The sequence below is a fragment of the Clinocottus analis genome, unplaced genomic scaffold (assembly GCF_023055335.1).
Source record: "Clinocottus analis isolate CAN_PGR_092001 unplaced genomic scaffold, fCliAna1.0.p SCAF_14, whole genome shotgun sequence".
Lineage (NCBI taxonomy): Eukaryota > Metazoa > Chordata > Actinopteri > Perciformes > Cottidae > Clinocottus > Clinocottus analis.
Genome location: NW_027175865.1, coordinates 2,196,336 through 2,211,739, shown reverse-complemented (window position 1 = coordinate 2,211,739; position 15,404 = coordinate 2,196,336). Strand labels below are relative to the sequence as shown.

At 42.1% G+C, this 15,404-nt stretch overlaps 2 protein-coding genes across 2 annotated transcripts in view; both read left to right on the top strand.

Annotated features, from left to right (window-relative positions):
• The first annotated feature begins 738 nt into the window (after window positions 1-738).
• pithd1 (PITH (C-terminal proteasome-interacting domain of thioredoxin-like) domain containing 1) lies at window positions 739-3,601 on the top strand. The gene is made up of 6 exons (XM_068575796.1): window positions 739-1,052; window positions 1,654-1,697; window positions 1,991-2,068; window positions 2,186-2,290; window positions 2,831-2,939; window positions 3,095-3,601. The coding sequence occupies exons 1-6, from the start codon at window positions 864-866 to the stop codon at window positions 3,194-3,196; spliced, it is 627 nt and encodes a 208-aa protein (XP_068431897.1). The 5' UTR covers window positions 739-863; the 3' UTR covers window positions 3,197-3,601.
• A 1,311-nt stretch (window positions 3,602-4,912) lies between these two features.
• Window positions 4,913-15,404, top strand: part of lypla2 (lysophospholipase 2) — a 10,835-nt gene continuing 343 nt past the window's right edge. The window contains exons 1-10 of the mRNA XM_068575619.1: window positions 4,913-4,972; window positions 9,944-10,036; window positions 11,658-11,689; window positions 12,824-12,889; window positions 13,144-13,191; window positions 13,370-13,440; window positions 13,936-14,009; window positions 14,118-14,219; window positions 14,348-14,518; window positions 14,613-15,404. The exon at window positions 14,613-15,404 is cut by the window's right edge and continues 343 nt beyond it. Coding sequence (XP_068431720.1) covers window positions 9,959-10,036; window positions 11,658-11,689; window positions 12,824-12,889; window positions 13,144-13,191; window positions 13,370-13,440; window positions 13,936-14,009; window positions 14,118-14,219; window positions 14,348-14,518; window positions 14,613-14,663 — 693 coding nt within the window. The 5' untranslated portion in view covers window positions 4,913-4,972; window positions 9,944-9,958 and the 3' untranslated portion in view covers window positions 14,664-15,404. The remainder of the gene's footprint in view (window positions 4,973-9,943; window positions 10,037-11,657; window positions 11,690-12,823; window positions 12,890-13,143; window positions 13,192-13,369; window positions 13,441-13,935; window positions 14,010-14,117; window positions 14,220-14,347; window positions 14,519-14,612) is intronic.

The window sequence follows — 15,404 nt, the reverse complement described above, 5'->3', positions numbered from 1 at the left end:
AACCTACAATTTGTGTTTTTCTTTTGTTTCAACTTTCTTGTCATTAACGTCCAGATTGTAAATAGATGGGAACCTTTTAGTGGTTGAAGTTTTTGTTGAAAATAATGTCATGATGTCATGAAACCTAGCTGAGTATTTGAAGGTTGTTAGAGTCGGAACACGTTTCATAGAAAGGTTTGTTAGTTTGAAGTAAAGAGGTGTGTTTGGTGAGAGACAGAGACAGAGAGAGAGAGAGAGAGAGAGAGAGAGAGAGAGAGAGAGAGAGAGAGAGAGAGAGAGAGAGAGAGAGAGAGAGAGAGAGAGAGAGAGAGAGAGAGAGAGAGAGAGAGAGAGAGAGAGAGAGAGAGAGAGAGAGAGAGAGAGAGAGAGAGAGAGAGAGAGAGAGAGAGAGAGAGAGAGAGAGAGAGAGAGAGAGAGAGAGAGAGAGAGAGAGAGATCAGGCTTCTGCAGCAACACGCTGCTCTCTTGGATAAAGAGGCCATAGCGTCAAAGAGGACGATTTTCTTCCCCTTCAAAATAAAACCCCTCCACTCTATTTCATCACGTATAGTAGTGGGATCCAGTTTTAACGCCCAATGTAACATTTAAAAAATAAGTTACACTATTCGAACTAGCTTAACCGCTACCTGATTTAATAAACGCAATGTCAGCTCTGTCGTCGTTGTCCTTATTACTGCGTTTAGCTTCTTTTATTCTGAAAATCTCAAACCGGAAGTGCTTTAAAAGGTCTACTCGCTTGACAAGCGGAAGTGAAACTTGCTGATAGCGCTAGTTCACTTATCTGTAAACACGTCAAGTGAGCGGCAGGTTGTTCACTGTCCGAGCGAACTGTGACGCAAAGCAGCGTTTTTTGAAGCTCCGCCATGTCCGGACACGGCCACGGCCACGGCCACGGCGGGTGCGAGGCGGAGCACGAGCCCGCGGAGAGGGGCCTGGAGTACGGACTGTACCGACGGATCGACCTGGAGAAGCTGCAGTGCCTGAACGAGAGCAGAGACGGGGATGGGAAGCTGGTGTTCAAGCCGTGGGATCGGCGGAACGAGCGGGACACGGTAACGACGACACAGAGCCTCCAGCCCGGTCACGTCCCGTGGACATGGAGAGGCTCTGCGGTCCTTCCACGGCACTGCGCCGCATGAGAGTCCGCGGGGCTTCTGCTGCGGAGCCTCGCTATGGAGCTGCGCACATTTTATTCGTATTACTGAGGCTGTCGTTTTACTTTACTATTTATGGTTGAAATCCAGTGATGGAACAACAAAGTTTCTCCACTGACGTTAGTTAGTTAAATGCCACTTTGCATAAGTTGACCTATATGTTTGAGCTGCGTGTACTTTTAGTTTTTAATGCTCCAATACAGTTCAGAGGTAAATATGTGTCTGTGGCGTCACCACAGTCACAAATAATAGTTACTTTTCAAAATAAGAATTGAAAAAAACACATGAGTTTATTAATGGTAATGTTTTTTGAAAGAGCGATAAGGTAGTTAAGTTTAGTTAAACTTGTACCTACTGCAATAAAAACCTCCTACTATAGCATCATATGTAATATTATTTAACTCACAGGGCCTTTTCTTTTGCAGAACACTTGCTTATACTTTGGTTATTGTTGCTTTGATTACCCAGAAGTCACACTTGTTTTTCTGTTTTCTTTTAGTATGTCGAGAGTGACGCAGATGAAGAGCTGCTGTTCAACATCCCGTAAGTCTTTTAAATTCTTCTCCCCATTATCATCATCATCATCATCATCGTCATAATGAGCCTAAACTTTAATCCTTTCTCCCAAATGAACAAATGGTATGTTTAGCAGCCTGGTGCTTTTCCCGTGTAATATCATTCAAATGGCGCTGGTTCTACTTTCATTTGAGTTGTTTCATAATCAGGGTTCATCCCCCGTGACAGCTTAATGCCGTTCACAGCACCCTGTAGTTGTAGTTGTTTTCGTTTCATCAAAGATGGTGGCAAAAAGAAACTCTGTGCGTCATTCCTTTCAGTTTTACAGGCAACGTGAAGCTGAAAGGCGTCATCATCTCTGGGGAAAATGACGAGTCTCATCCAGCTGAGGTCCGACTGTGAGTGTCTGCTCACTGCGTCTCGCGTTGGAAGAATTTAAAAGTTTTCTATCCTTGCCCTCGCTAGGGTGAAGTGACCGCATTAACTGTTTTTTTGTATTCTTTCTTTTATACCAGGTTCAAGAACATCCCCCACATGTCCTTCGACGACACCGGCAGAGAACCAGATCAGGCCTTCAGACTCAACAAAGACCCTGCTGCTGAGCTGGAGTACCCGACAAAGTGAGTGTGTGAACAGTTTTTTAGTTGTTTTTTTATCCCCTGAGCAACTTTGTGCTTTAACACCGGAAGCGTGAGATCCATCAGGTTCCCAATTCAACACTTTCCACCGGCCTTCTTAAGAGATGATGCCAGGTAGCGGTGTGTTCAAGAAATCTGCAGTTTAGGAAGTTCAACAATTACCATATGCTTGTCATATAGTTCCTTGTTACATTTAGTCGTCGCCATCGTCGGTACGGCCAACATATGCTGCTGCTTGTTCTGTTTTTTTATTGCCACAAATGTTAAACATTGCATCTTCATCCTCGTGATTTGATAAGACGAGAGATGAAGACATAGAAGCGATAAATCAATGGAGCTTGGACGCTTTATGAAATGACGCGTTCAAAACACAAGTGGAAGAAACTCTTGTGTTTGCCTCCGCTTGTACGCCCCCGTGTGCGAGTTTCTACTCGCCGCTTTGCAGTTTAGCGTCGCCTCAGAGTTGGTGTAAGCGCATTCCCTCAGCGCTGTCTCAAACTGTCTTTCCCGCTAATTTCCCAGGATCGCCCGCTTTTCCAACGTGCAGCACCTCTCCATCCACATCTCCAAGAACTTTGGATCAGAGAACACCAGGGTCTACTACATCGGTCTGAGGGGAGAATACTCAGAGGTCAGTCTGAGTTAGTCTTTTTAATCCTGAACCCTGTCTCCTCTTTTTTGTCTCATATTCTAAAATACTGTAGATATTAAAAGATTAAACCTGAAACACTTTTTTATGTATGTTTGCCGTAAGTCGACCCGTCTTTCTCTCCGTGCGCTCTTTAGGCTCACAGACATGAAGTGACGATCTGCAACTATGAGGCATCGGCCAACCCTGCAGATCACAAAGTTGAGAGCATCGTCCCGCAAACCAACTTCATTTCCTGAAGAAGCTCCAGAGAGTCGGAAGGAAAAGAAAGATAAAGAGAGGGTTTCTTTGGCGTCTGCTAGCTTGTCATTGACACAAAAAAGGTCTAAGAGGAGTTCCACGCTGCGTAGCGGCAAGCTGGTTCAGGCTCGACCGGTGACTTGGGCGCTGTACTCTGAAGACCAGAGAGCTCCAGGTGTGTCTGGAAGTGCCATGTTGTTGCTCTGTTTTCTATGGCAATCAAGAGTGAAGGCTTGGTGTGGGGAAAAAAAGCTTACTATTAAATGCATGTAACATTTGACATTAAGATAAAGTCTGTTATTATGAGTTTAACCTGCTTACTCTGATTCATGTCTCAAGATATCCCTCACTTCAATAAAGGGACAGCTGCTTAAATATAACACAGCAGGCTGGAAGAAAACCAAGTGATGTTACTCTTTGATTGATTAAACGACTAAAAGGTTGCCATGTTTACACTCTGGATTTATGTTTTTTTTTCGGTATGAAACATTAAGAAATTTAATTTGCAGACAACAAGACACAAACACTTTCTTAAATGCCTATATGAACATGAAAATCTTTTTCTATTATTTTCCATTATTTGCTGTTTATAAATCCAACATATTGTCCACTGACAAGTGCTGGATATTTTCTGCCACCTAGTGGTTTATTAAGGGACTCTGATCTTACCTATATCTTACCAAATAAACCAACATGCTCTATTTGTTTATCTCTGTGATGAGATGAGTTCCCTCCCAGGAACTGCATGGTGCATTCACACAGTTAATGATAGTACCTGCGAGAGGAGTGGAATGGTTGGTGGGGCGCGTGTATGAAGTATTGAGACTCCGGCTTGGACCAAATCCAAAGCTTCCTGCAGTAGAGGAATATGCAAACAGACTGAGGTGTGATTCCTCTACGATAACACTGAAATGCAAAGTAGTTCCACGTTGCCCTTTTAATCAAAGCGTGAACTCCATAAAACCATCCTGTTACCTTCACTCCGATTTTCTCTATACAAAGCGGTTATGTCATTCTTGATTACATTTTTAGTGATGCATTGTGTCATCATTCAGTCACAATGAGAGTGCATTTATGAGAATGTGTACGCTCAGCGTGGAGAACCATATGTCAGTAAATATGAGGTTTGAGGTCTCCAAGAATATTGCTTTATTTAAGAAATAATGCAATATTAATTTATGGTTGTTAATAGAGATAACTTTCTTTATATAGCTCACATTATTTTCAGATTTTTAAAAAAGCAAATATTGTTTACAGTAATATACGTTTTACTGTCTTCAAAGGATTAGTTTCACATAATTAGGTTGATCCTGGCTTTCCTCTGGAAGTAGTATCAACAAGTTATACAAGGACTCATAGCCCATCTCTTGTCATCTGAAGTCATTAATATCGTGGTTCAGTGTTGTCAGCACCTCAGACGAAACAATTCAATTAAAGTTTTGCAGTACAGTTACCATGTGTAAAATACTTTCTTGAAACAAAAAATAACAAAAACATTTTTATAGCTAAATATAAATTAGCAAGCATCATATAGTTAATGAATAAGTATACTTCAACCACTGTATATGTTTTAATCGCACTATCTATTTCTTATATTTTTGCTATGATATTTTTATTTTTTAACGAAGAAAATCGTGATAAGAGAATAAGATCCGTGAGCGTATCTACGGAAGGGCGTGACTATGCGATGACGTCACCACGCTATGTCTCCGCCCCCTGCTTGTGTGCGGCCAGTACCGGAAGTTCCGTTCCGTCGCGAACTGGGACAGCAAGCGGTAAGTGTAGTACATTTATATTAGCTACCGGGCCGCGAGTGTACATTTAAACCACTTTATGCCGTTCAAAACTAATTCGTATTAGAGCATTGTGTTGCTTAAAGTGTCTTCTAAAAAACGGCCTGGGTTAGAGGTCCGAATTTGAATCGCAGCTTTAACCTGAGGTAGACGTAGAGAGACACCGGCAGAAGACAATACAATTTCTGTGTGTGTGTGCGCGCGCGCCCAACGTTAACGTTAGCTAGCATCTCTACTACAACTAACGTTAGCCCCGGTTATCGTGTAGCTGTGTGTCCGTTTGCGCTCGTATGTGTGTGTGTGTTTGGCCAGCTAAACAGAGATTAAAGCCGACCGCGAGGGTTGGGAGTCAGTCATTATTTTTGGGGGCAACAGAAGCTTTGCAGCGCTGAATGCCATCACTACAGAGGATGAAGGGTCGAATAACATAGCTAAGCTTCAACCATTCATTGTCTCCTCCTCTTCGACACCACCCGCTTCCGCCGCTTCAACCTCCAATAGCTTTTATTTTTATATAACCGCTTTTAAGCCTCACTGTTTTTTACTTTTTCTCTCTCGCCTGCGGTGTGTTTCAACATCAGCTCGCTTGTAGCCGATCTGTTAACCTCCATCAGCAGCAGGCGGAAAGCAGAGTTATCTGCTGGTGTGTGTGTGTGTGTGTGTGTGTGTGTGTGTGTGTGTGTGTGGGAGGGAGGGAGGGAGGGAGGGAGGGAGGTGGGGACCGCCTGTCACTCATTGCCGCATATTATCCTGTTGTTTGCCAGCCATCCGTAGCCATTGAGCAAAGAGATGTCTGAATGCAGCAGTCTGGTGTTTGTGCGTTCAGTCGTTTGACACACACACACACACACACACACACACACACACACATACACACACTGCAGCACACCTCTTTTTGTTATACATTAGATTTAAATGTAATTTGAGTCATGCCGGATGGAAACTCGTGATGTGCTTCAAGTTGGCTTCAAGACACAGGCGGCGTCTTTCTTTTCTTTTGTGGTTTGTGTCAACTAAAAGTAACAGCGAGCAGTTGCTATGAACCTACATTACTGCTCACAACACAATCAGGAACACATGTATTGAGCAAAATGCAAGATGTTATCCACTGCAGTATCTCTGGTTTGATAGTCTTTTGGGTGATTTTATGAAGGAGTAGAAATTCTGTGTGAAATTTGACACTACATCCAACGGTATATTTGTACAAAGAAAGCAACCAATATTGGATTTTCTTCTTTGCGTTATCATGTTATGCAGTAAGTCGTAAAGCATGTCTCCAGAACTGAAGGCGGGGTCTTAAAATGGCTCATTTCTTTTGACCGTGTGTTCAAAACTCAAAATGCAACAAGGCGGAAATATAGAAATCAGCATTTTAACAACATTAACCAGGGAATATTTAGCTTCTTTTTTTAATGACTAAAATGGATAAACAATTCAGGGCTGAAACGATTAGTCGACCAACAGAGAGTTAATAGACAATTTTTATCCACAGTGTAAATATGTTTATCATTACCCGCAAAGGGTTGTGGAAAATACTGTGTTTTTGCTGCATCCGTTTAGTTTTTAGAGTGCAGGGTGAGGTTATAGATTGCATTGAATTGGAACAAATCCTGATTTCAGTTGTTCTTTTGACATAGCCTGACTCGAACAAGATGCTTGCACTCGGTGTGACTATTTTTAACCAGTAGCCTCCTCCAGAAGCACAGAGAATGAGCTATTGTTTCTTGGAGCTTTGAAAACCCACACGTTTTTCTTCTTCTCTACTGGTACTGTGGGTTACAGGTCGTTGTGAATCTGCTGGACAATAGCAGGTGCAGGGGGAAAATAGTATAAACGTGATTAATCTCCTCTTTGCATATGTTCCAATGTTGTGTGAGCTTTTTAGAACTGATTGTCCAATGTTCCTGCACTGTCACTCCTCTTCTCCATCTTTTCTTATTATCCATTTGTGTCCATCACTCCACTTCTCGTGATGCCTGCTTTTAGTCATATTATCTAAGTGACAGTCTGTTTCCACTGGGGCCGTATTGCAGCTAAATCCAATTTTCGGAAAATACAAATAGTTTTAACACTGAGTTTGAATACGGTGACAATGAATGCCCGTCTTGTGATGAACATTTTGATCGCGTGACATTTTGTCTGTGTCAAAGAATTCAGATGGTAGAAGAAGAGCTCACATCTTTTAACTTACAGTACCAATCCAGCTGTCACAGAATACATAACCACAAGAAAAAGTCCTGCATTTAAAATCCCATTTAAGTAAAAGTATAGAAGTAATATCAGCAGAGTTTACTAGTTGTACCAAGTATTTGTTCTGCAGAAAAATGTCTAATTAATATTTTATTATATCTGATATTGTTAAATTATGAATACTGATTTAACAAGTACATTTTGGTTTTGCAGCTGCTCGAGTTGGATCTTGTTTAAACTTCTATATACAGTTGTTTCTTTTCCAGTTATTCCCAACCTATAGCTCAGGCCCCTCCAGTGTCACAAGATGAATGTTGTGACATAATTAATGGGAGAGGAAAGAAGAAAATAAAATGTAATATACACATACTGCATACATCTAGTTTTCCTTTTTGTACCCCATTGGTTACCTTTTTTCAAACTTGCAAACAGCTGAAATGTAAATTAAATTATTAAACAAAATGGAACTACTTCGGTAAAATACAATAATTGTACTTAAACCTTTTTGCTGCTTAAAGATTTCTAGCAGAACTTTGTACAGCACTGAAAGAGACCACTTCCTGGTGCTTAACCCTACCCATTTATTAACTATTACTCATTCATCAAGGCACCGGATGAGAGGTAAAAATAGCCTTCTTTTGTCCCCACTTTGGATGCTTGACTGTCCGCTTCCACGTATTTTAGCTGTGAATACAACCTTCAGATGACAATTTGTCGACCGCCATAGAGCAAACACTGAGAGCAGAGCGGAGCAGCAGCATTTAGCTGCTCGGCCATAACGGCGGAGGAATTTTAACACCCGTAGAGTTTAATCCCGCTCAAGGTTTAAACATTAACCTTTGTCTTCCAGACATTTCCCCGTCTCCCCATTGCATGTTTACCAATCAGACAGCGCGTCGCCTTGACCCGCCCATCCCGCCGGGCCTCAGCTCTTTCCAGCATCGGCGGAAAGCTAAAGGGCATTAAGGCTTTTTACTGCTCGACGTTCCTGTAAATCTGATGTCATGTTTCATGTTTGCTATCGATGGCTGACTCACAGAGGGGTGGCCGCGTGTAGCCGGGTTGCAGAGTACAGTAAAAGGGAGGGGGGATGCGTTTCATTTAGTTAATGAGTCTGGGGACTTGCTGACACTTGCAAACACACAGACCTCATGACTGCTGTTTTTAGGTTCAGCAGCAGCTTCATTATGTGTGTGTGTGTGTTTTTTTTTTTTGCGTATAAGTGGTATGTTCAAGCTTTGTTGTTCCTGTCTGCGGACTGAATGGCGGCGCTGTTAACCAGCCGGAGGTGTAACTCTCACAGAGGGCTGTTCATTGTCACTTCAAAAAACATTTAGTCCTCCAAAAGTATGCGACAGATTGAACTGTCTTGTGTCTGCATGTGACCTGTTTTTGATAAGCGCCACTTATTCCAAAGTTTGAATACATTGTCGATTTGAGAGTTGTTTTTTTTTGCTTTTGTCAACCGATTTGTATAAAGGAAGAAAAATTATAATAAAATAATGTTACACTTCAACAAAAGATAATTGTACACATTGGCGTTATTGATCTTGAGGTAAGGCAGCTATTTCCTGCATTATATACATGTCTAGCCTTCTAATGTAATTGTATGGGCTTGCTATAATGATAATAATAATTTACGCTGCAGCGATTGCTGATTAAGTGATTAGTTGCACCAACAGAAAAGAAATCATCAATAGAGCACGGTCAATACTACTTCCTAAAGATAGTAGACAGACGTATCTTTTGGTTCAAAATTGGTCACTGAATGGAAATAACCTCAAACCTAATTTGAGATTTCCGAAATGCAGTTTCTTCTCGGCTCGGCTGACATGACACTGTTGCTTATTAGCTCTAATCGACTTATCATAATCGAATATGTTAAGGACAAAATTAGCTAGATAAAGAGGATTCCCTGTGGTCCTGGATACATCGAAGATTGCACTGTTTCACTAACTTTTATTATTTTACAGACTGAAAGATTAACTGAGAAAATAAATGGCTGAGTGTTCGATAATGAAAATAATTGTTGCGGCCCTAATGGTATTTCAACAAAAACAATCATATTCTGTCTAAATAGCTGTATTAATAATTCACTAACCCCCCGCTTAAAACCCCATTTATTCCATAAAGCTCTCACTGCCCATGCTTGTAAAGTTTATTGCCCTGAGTGATAAGTGGAGCTTGAGAACATTGATCATTGTTAGAAAATTTCTCATTTGGACTTTTGCAGTCGGGCACATGATGTTTTTAAAGTGGAAATGATGGCCTTATCTGCTTTGTTGGGCTTGCACAGTTCACTTTTCCTGCAGACGAAGAGACCAGAGAAAACAAGTTAATATGTTGTAATCAAATAACTCCAGAGCCTAGGGGTATTTTTTTAGAAGCAAAGTTGCCGGGTAGCTAATTAGGGTAAACACATAATCATTTGTATTATTAAAAACATTTATCATGAATGGACATGCTCCAGAAGATCGGGGTCTAATCTCTTCAACCACAGGAGTAACAGGTGTGACGTTTCATCTGAGTAGATTCTTAATTATTCCTCATCTATCATGGGAATAGTCCCATGAGGGCATACCAAGGCTCTGGGAACTCGTGACATCATGAGGCGTTTTTTGCAAATTGCTTAAATAGTCTGAAATGTATGAGTTAAATAAAGCTCTCTGTTGGGCCCATGACGCATGTGGGCATATTTTATGTACTTTGTGCACTCAGCTGACCTTTTCTTCTTCTTCTTCCTATCCTCTCTTCTGTCTCCAGCACCTCTCACAGTGTATGTGTGGCAACAACATGTCTGTGCCGCTTCTCGCTGAGGCTGTGACGGTATCTGCGATGGAGAAGGAGACCGCAGCGGTGAGTGGAAATGCGAAAGCATATCGGGAGCGTCTTACTGTCGCCCAGCAGTCGAAGGCGGGTGGGAGGGAGAGGTCACTTTTCATGGTGGAGGGTTCCCTGTGGCCGTGTTTCATGAAGGAACCAGGACTAGCCTTGCTCCATTAAAACTAGATCAGACAGCCACTGCTCTGCCGTGCTCGATTTAAAGTATATGAAGACCAAAAGACCTTTTAGCTTCTGGTTCTCCAAGAAGAGACCTGCCTTTCCTTATATATGCAGTGGGTTTGTCTTATAGCATCTTTGACTCATTTTAAGTGGAGTCATACTGCAGTACAAAGGCAATCTTTTTACAAAAACTAACATTAAATTGATTACGGTAGTTTGAAGAAAGTTTGAGGAAGACCTAAACATTTGCTGAACATCACATGGGAGTTAAATATCTTTTTACCCAAAAATAAGTGTTAAAATATTTTTGTTGAGCTGAGTTTTATGAGTACTAAACTCCAACTGATGTTTTGACGGCTGGTAACATTCTTCCCAATTATCTTTCCTTATTCTTTTATTGGATAATTCTCAATTTAAGTTGGAGATCAATGCGATGAAAGATGACGTACCTGCTGTAATATTTTTCCATACTTAATCAAATCAATCCTGTCCCATAATGTTATGAAGTATTATGTCTTGGCGTCTGATAAGCCCTCGAGCTTATTGATCTGTGACTCGATCTGGTCTTCCTGGAAGTTATCTGATCATCTTTTCTGAAAACCAAAGCAATAATAAGGCTACACTTTTAAATAAATAGTCATCCTTTTTTTCTGCGGTTATTAAAAGCCTGCTTCCTCGATTATTTTCAGCAAAGCCTCATTTATTTTCATTATGATCAAACGTACACAATGCTTATATTTTATCACAAACTCTTCAATCGGATTTGCCACACAAAACAAGATTTTTAACCTTTTATTAAAGCAATGAACACCAACTTCACCCTTTAATGAGGATGTAGAAATATTCAGCCGTTGTCAGTACATCAAAAAATCACAATAAAACGCCCAAATAGACACTGTCCGTTTCTTTTACTGGAGGCCACACCTGTAGCAGCACGCGTAACAAGTACAGTAGACGCTTAGCTTGATCTGGGTGTAAAAATGAAAGGCGCCGTTGCCAGGGAAGGTGCACGGGTTTGTTAAACACCAGGATCAAAGCTGGCTGTCACCGGTTTCAGCTCCCGGCAAACCCTACATGGATCTCTGCGTGTGTTTTGATCTCTGCAAAAAGCAGCGAACTGCCAGCTTTCTAGATTGTTATTCCCTTTCATGGTTCCTCTGCGGGGAGCAGTGTATGTGTGTGGAAACTGGCAGGGAGACCTTATCTTTGCAAGAATTGGAGATTGGCACTGGTTTTTCCGTGTTTTTCACTTTTCTGTAGCACGTTGTCTACAAGACAGACAGACTCAATAGAAGGTTTTATTGTGGCCTCTTCCCTCCAGAAATGGATGTGTCCAAAGTGATGGATGGCTATCAGAACATTCGAAATATCTTTGAATCCACATTTGATTTCTTGAGATATAATGTACATATATCTAAAGAACCAGCTTTTCTTTCTTCTTTAATTAATATATGTATATATATATCTGCTGCAGGTGATCTTCCTTCATGGGTTAGGAGACTCAGGGTAAGTGATGTTTTCCTCTTCATTCACATTGTGGATATGTCCATACATGCAGACCCCAGTGAAAGATTTAATAAGCCTGTTCACATGTTTTCTGTATGAATTATTTGTCACACTTTGAACGTATGTCGTCGCCAAACAATGGCAATATCAGATTATTTTATTAAGGCAAAGTTCTTCTATGGCGGCTTGCGTTTAGGTATATTTGTCTATTTCCCTAATAAAGAAAAAAGATACTGGACGACAATATTTGTATGTTTCAAACAACATATGGAAAGGAATTTCACTACAGTAATTTCTGCCTTTTAAGCTGGTGCTGGGAAAAAGAAAGTTTCTTTCTCGCAGTGAGAAACAAAGTCTCCTTGAAGCTTATGACAAATTGCCAAAAACGAGCCCAGAAGATCCAGCAGTGAAACTTGGGCGACCTTGTGCCGTCTACTCAAACAACAGAAGCTGTCACGCTCGTGATGGAGACAGAAAGCGGATGCACACTGGGAGGGGAAGCCCTGTGGTTTGAAACAGCTGCACCATGTTTAGAAGCAGTCAATAAGTCAGTAAATAGCAACGCTGCACTTCTTTGTATTTATACAAATACACAAATGTCAATTAGATGGTAATCTGCATGAGGAATAAAGAATACATTGTTTTTATTAATGATAAAGATTCATTTCATCCGTGCAGACGTGATCCCTGTGTGTGGTTGTGAGAACAGTGCTCATAAGAGGATTCTGCACAGTAAAGTAACCATTAAAGGTACATTTGGCTTTATTGTTTTGACATATCAAATAGCTGTTTGAACCGCCTGAAGTGTCGGCGGGTGTAAACGCGGCTAATTGATGTCCTCATTCATGTCGTTGAATTTCATAATACACCGCTAAGAGCGTGATGAATGAGACCAATTTTAAAAAGCTCTCAAACCAGCACTTGTTGTCAGCCGAGTCACTTAATCGGCTGTCAAAATATCCCCTTAGGTGGGTGTCGAGTACCTGATTGTACCGCCGGTCGAGGCCACGCGCTCACTCCGAACAACACTCCATCGTTGTAATACATTCGGGGTTTCGACGCGCTGCATACTTGTCGTTTCGCTGAAGCCGAATGAGAAACAAAGCGCTTCTTTCTCTGTGTTTTTTCTGTCAGGCATGGGTGGGCAGACACTTTGACGGGGATCCAGCTGCCTCACGTCAAATTCATCTGCCCCCACGCGTAAGTCTGTCTCTCCGATTCCGCCAAAGACTGCCCTTATCAGCAGCGGAGGATTTTTCTTGTAGTGGTGGAGCGAAGCAACCTGTGAACAAACTCTCGCTGTCTCATTTTTTAAGTAGATCCGAATGCAAAAATCAGTTCTGAATCAATAATCTGTTATAACGTATTGACTAAATTAATCAATGTACCAACATTTGGCTGCTGGTAATGATCTCCTACGCTGACACGTCACGTTTTTTTCGTCTCCCTCGTAGGCCCCCGATCCCCGTCACTCTCAACATGAAGTCCATGATGCCCGCGTGGTGAGTTGGTGCAATGAAACAGACGGGCCTTCTTCTTTTTTTTTTTTTTAATCGGCCAACACTGGATGCCATTGTTTCCCTGGAAACCGCGAATAAGCTTCCGTCCTGGCAATCGACAATACCGTGCTTGTGTCTATCGATTTCCCTTAAAACGCCTCTCGCCTCTGCGCTTGTGCAGGTTTGACCTCATGGGTCTCAGCCCCGACTGCCAGGAGGACGACTCTGGAATCAAGAAGGCAGCAGACAGCAGTGAGTGAATGTGTGCTCCGTTACACTCGTGTGTGTGTGTGTGTGTGTGTGTGTGTGTGTGTATATATATATATATATATATATATATATATATATATATATATATATATATATATATATATATATTCATGGGAATAATATAAAATGATATTTCAACTTCGCACAAACTAATTCACTTCAGACATACGCAGACCTTGAGTTTTTAACTTTGACCTCCTGACAGTAAGAGATAAGATAATCCTTGTATTAGTCCCTCAGTGGGCTAGGATTACAGCAGCATTGCTCACAAGTAAGTACATATATAAATCAAGTAATATAAATGAACTTTAGAAATGTATTGAAGATGTGAGGCGCCTCCTGGTGGTCAGACAGCAGAATAATTACTTTTTAAGCACAGAGTAAAAAAGATTAAACTAATCCCAGAAGGAACAAGGGTTTATTTGGCAAGCCGCATTATATGTTGAGTAACACACATTTATTCTTGCTCTCCTCCAGTCAAGGCCATAATCGAACACGAGGTCAAAAACGGGATCCCCCCACAACGCATAATGCTCGGTGGCTTCTCTCAGGTTGGACTTCATGTCTTAGGAATATTTTTAACGCAATGAAATAATGTGAAATAATATGGCTATTAAATGTCTCTCTCTCTTTCTGCTTCCTGTGTTCCTCTCCCTCAGGGCGGGGCCTTGTCCTTGTATACCGCCTTGACCTGCCAGCATCAGTTGGCCGGCGTTGTGGCTCTCAGTTGCTGGCTGCCGCTCCACAGGAGTTTCCCATCGGTACAGTCACAGTCTCACCGGGGAGAAGTTATATGGATCTTGTTCAAATGTCAAACCTTTAGTACGATTTCCTGCTTTTTGCTGGATTGGAGGTTGTTTTTAAAGTCTGCGTTGTGTCGGTCCTGCAGGCGTCCAGCGGCCATAAGAACATCCCGATCCTGCAGTGCCACGGCGAGATGGACGCCATGATCCCGGCGCAGTTTGGCGCCATGACGGCAGAAAAACTCAAAGGAATAGTCCACCCTCAGATGATCACCTTCAAAACCTACCCAGGGCTCTCTCACAGCTCCTGTCCTCAGGTACTGTGTGTGTGTGTGTGTGTTCAACGACGAGACAACAGTATCATTTGTCTGACTCGTCCCCTGTACCGACTTCTACTCTGCTCTCTTGCAGGAGATGGCGGCGGTAAAGGAATTTATCGAGAAGTATCTGCCTCGAATCTGACCTCACCTCATCCCCACTGTGACCCCTCTCCCCCTCTCTCCTCCCGAGACACTGACCTCTCACCCTTGATCTGACATTCTCCCACAGGAAACAGCCATGAGCGCCCGCCCCCACCTCCCACCCACCAACCCTTCTTCCAACACACATCGGCAAGATAGCAAACACGCGCATGAAAACACGCACACATTCGATAATCCCAAAGATTCGACCCACACAGCCAAACAAAACATGTGCTTCTCTACGCAAGTCCGACATACTGAAGAAAAAAAACAAACACTGGTTTGATTCTAACACAATTAGGCGCTCGCACTCACAAGTCTTAGCCTTTCGGAGGGAGAAACATTGACTCGCACTATACATTCCCTTTGGTTTTATTTGAAGATCCTCCGTCTGTCGCCCCTCCGCCCTCAGCTTTTCTCCACTGTCGCTTAATTTTGCTTCCACCGCCACGCCTTTTACTTTTTTTATCGCTGCGTCACTCGGTCGGACATTCGGTGGGAAACCAACAAGCAGGTTGACATCTACCTGATACTGTCAGCGACCATACGAAGGCGCAATCAGACCGGATTTCACCCCCCCAATCACTTTGATATGGAACGGAGCGGGACTTAAGTTGCCTGCTTCGGTTAAACTGCTACATCAGATGGCGTCAATATTTTCACGTGTCAAAGTTTGATCAAGATTGGTAATAAAATGGCGGAATAGACTCAACATTCAGGAAATCTTGCTTGTTTTATAGTC

Coding starts and splice junctions, on each gene's coding strand:
- pithd1 (XM_068575796.1), top strand. CDS start 864: ATGTCCGGACACGGCCACGGCCACGGCCACGGCGGGTGCGAGGCGGAG. Junction 1,053..1,653: donor GGCGGAACGAGCGGGACACG/GTAACGACGACA, acceptor GTTTTCTTTTAG/TATGTCGAGAGTGACGCAGA. Junction 2,940..3,094: donor TGAGGGGAGAATACTCAGAG/GTCAGTCTGAGT, acceptor TGCGCTCTTTAG/GCTCACAGACATGAAGTGAC.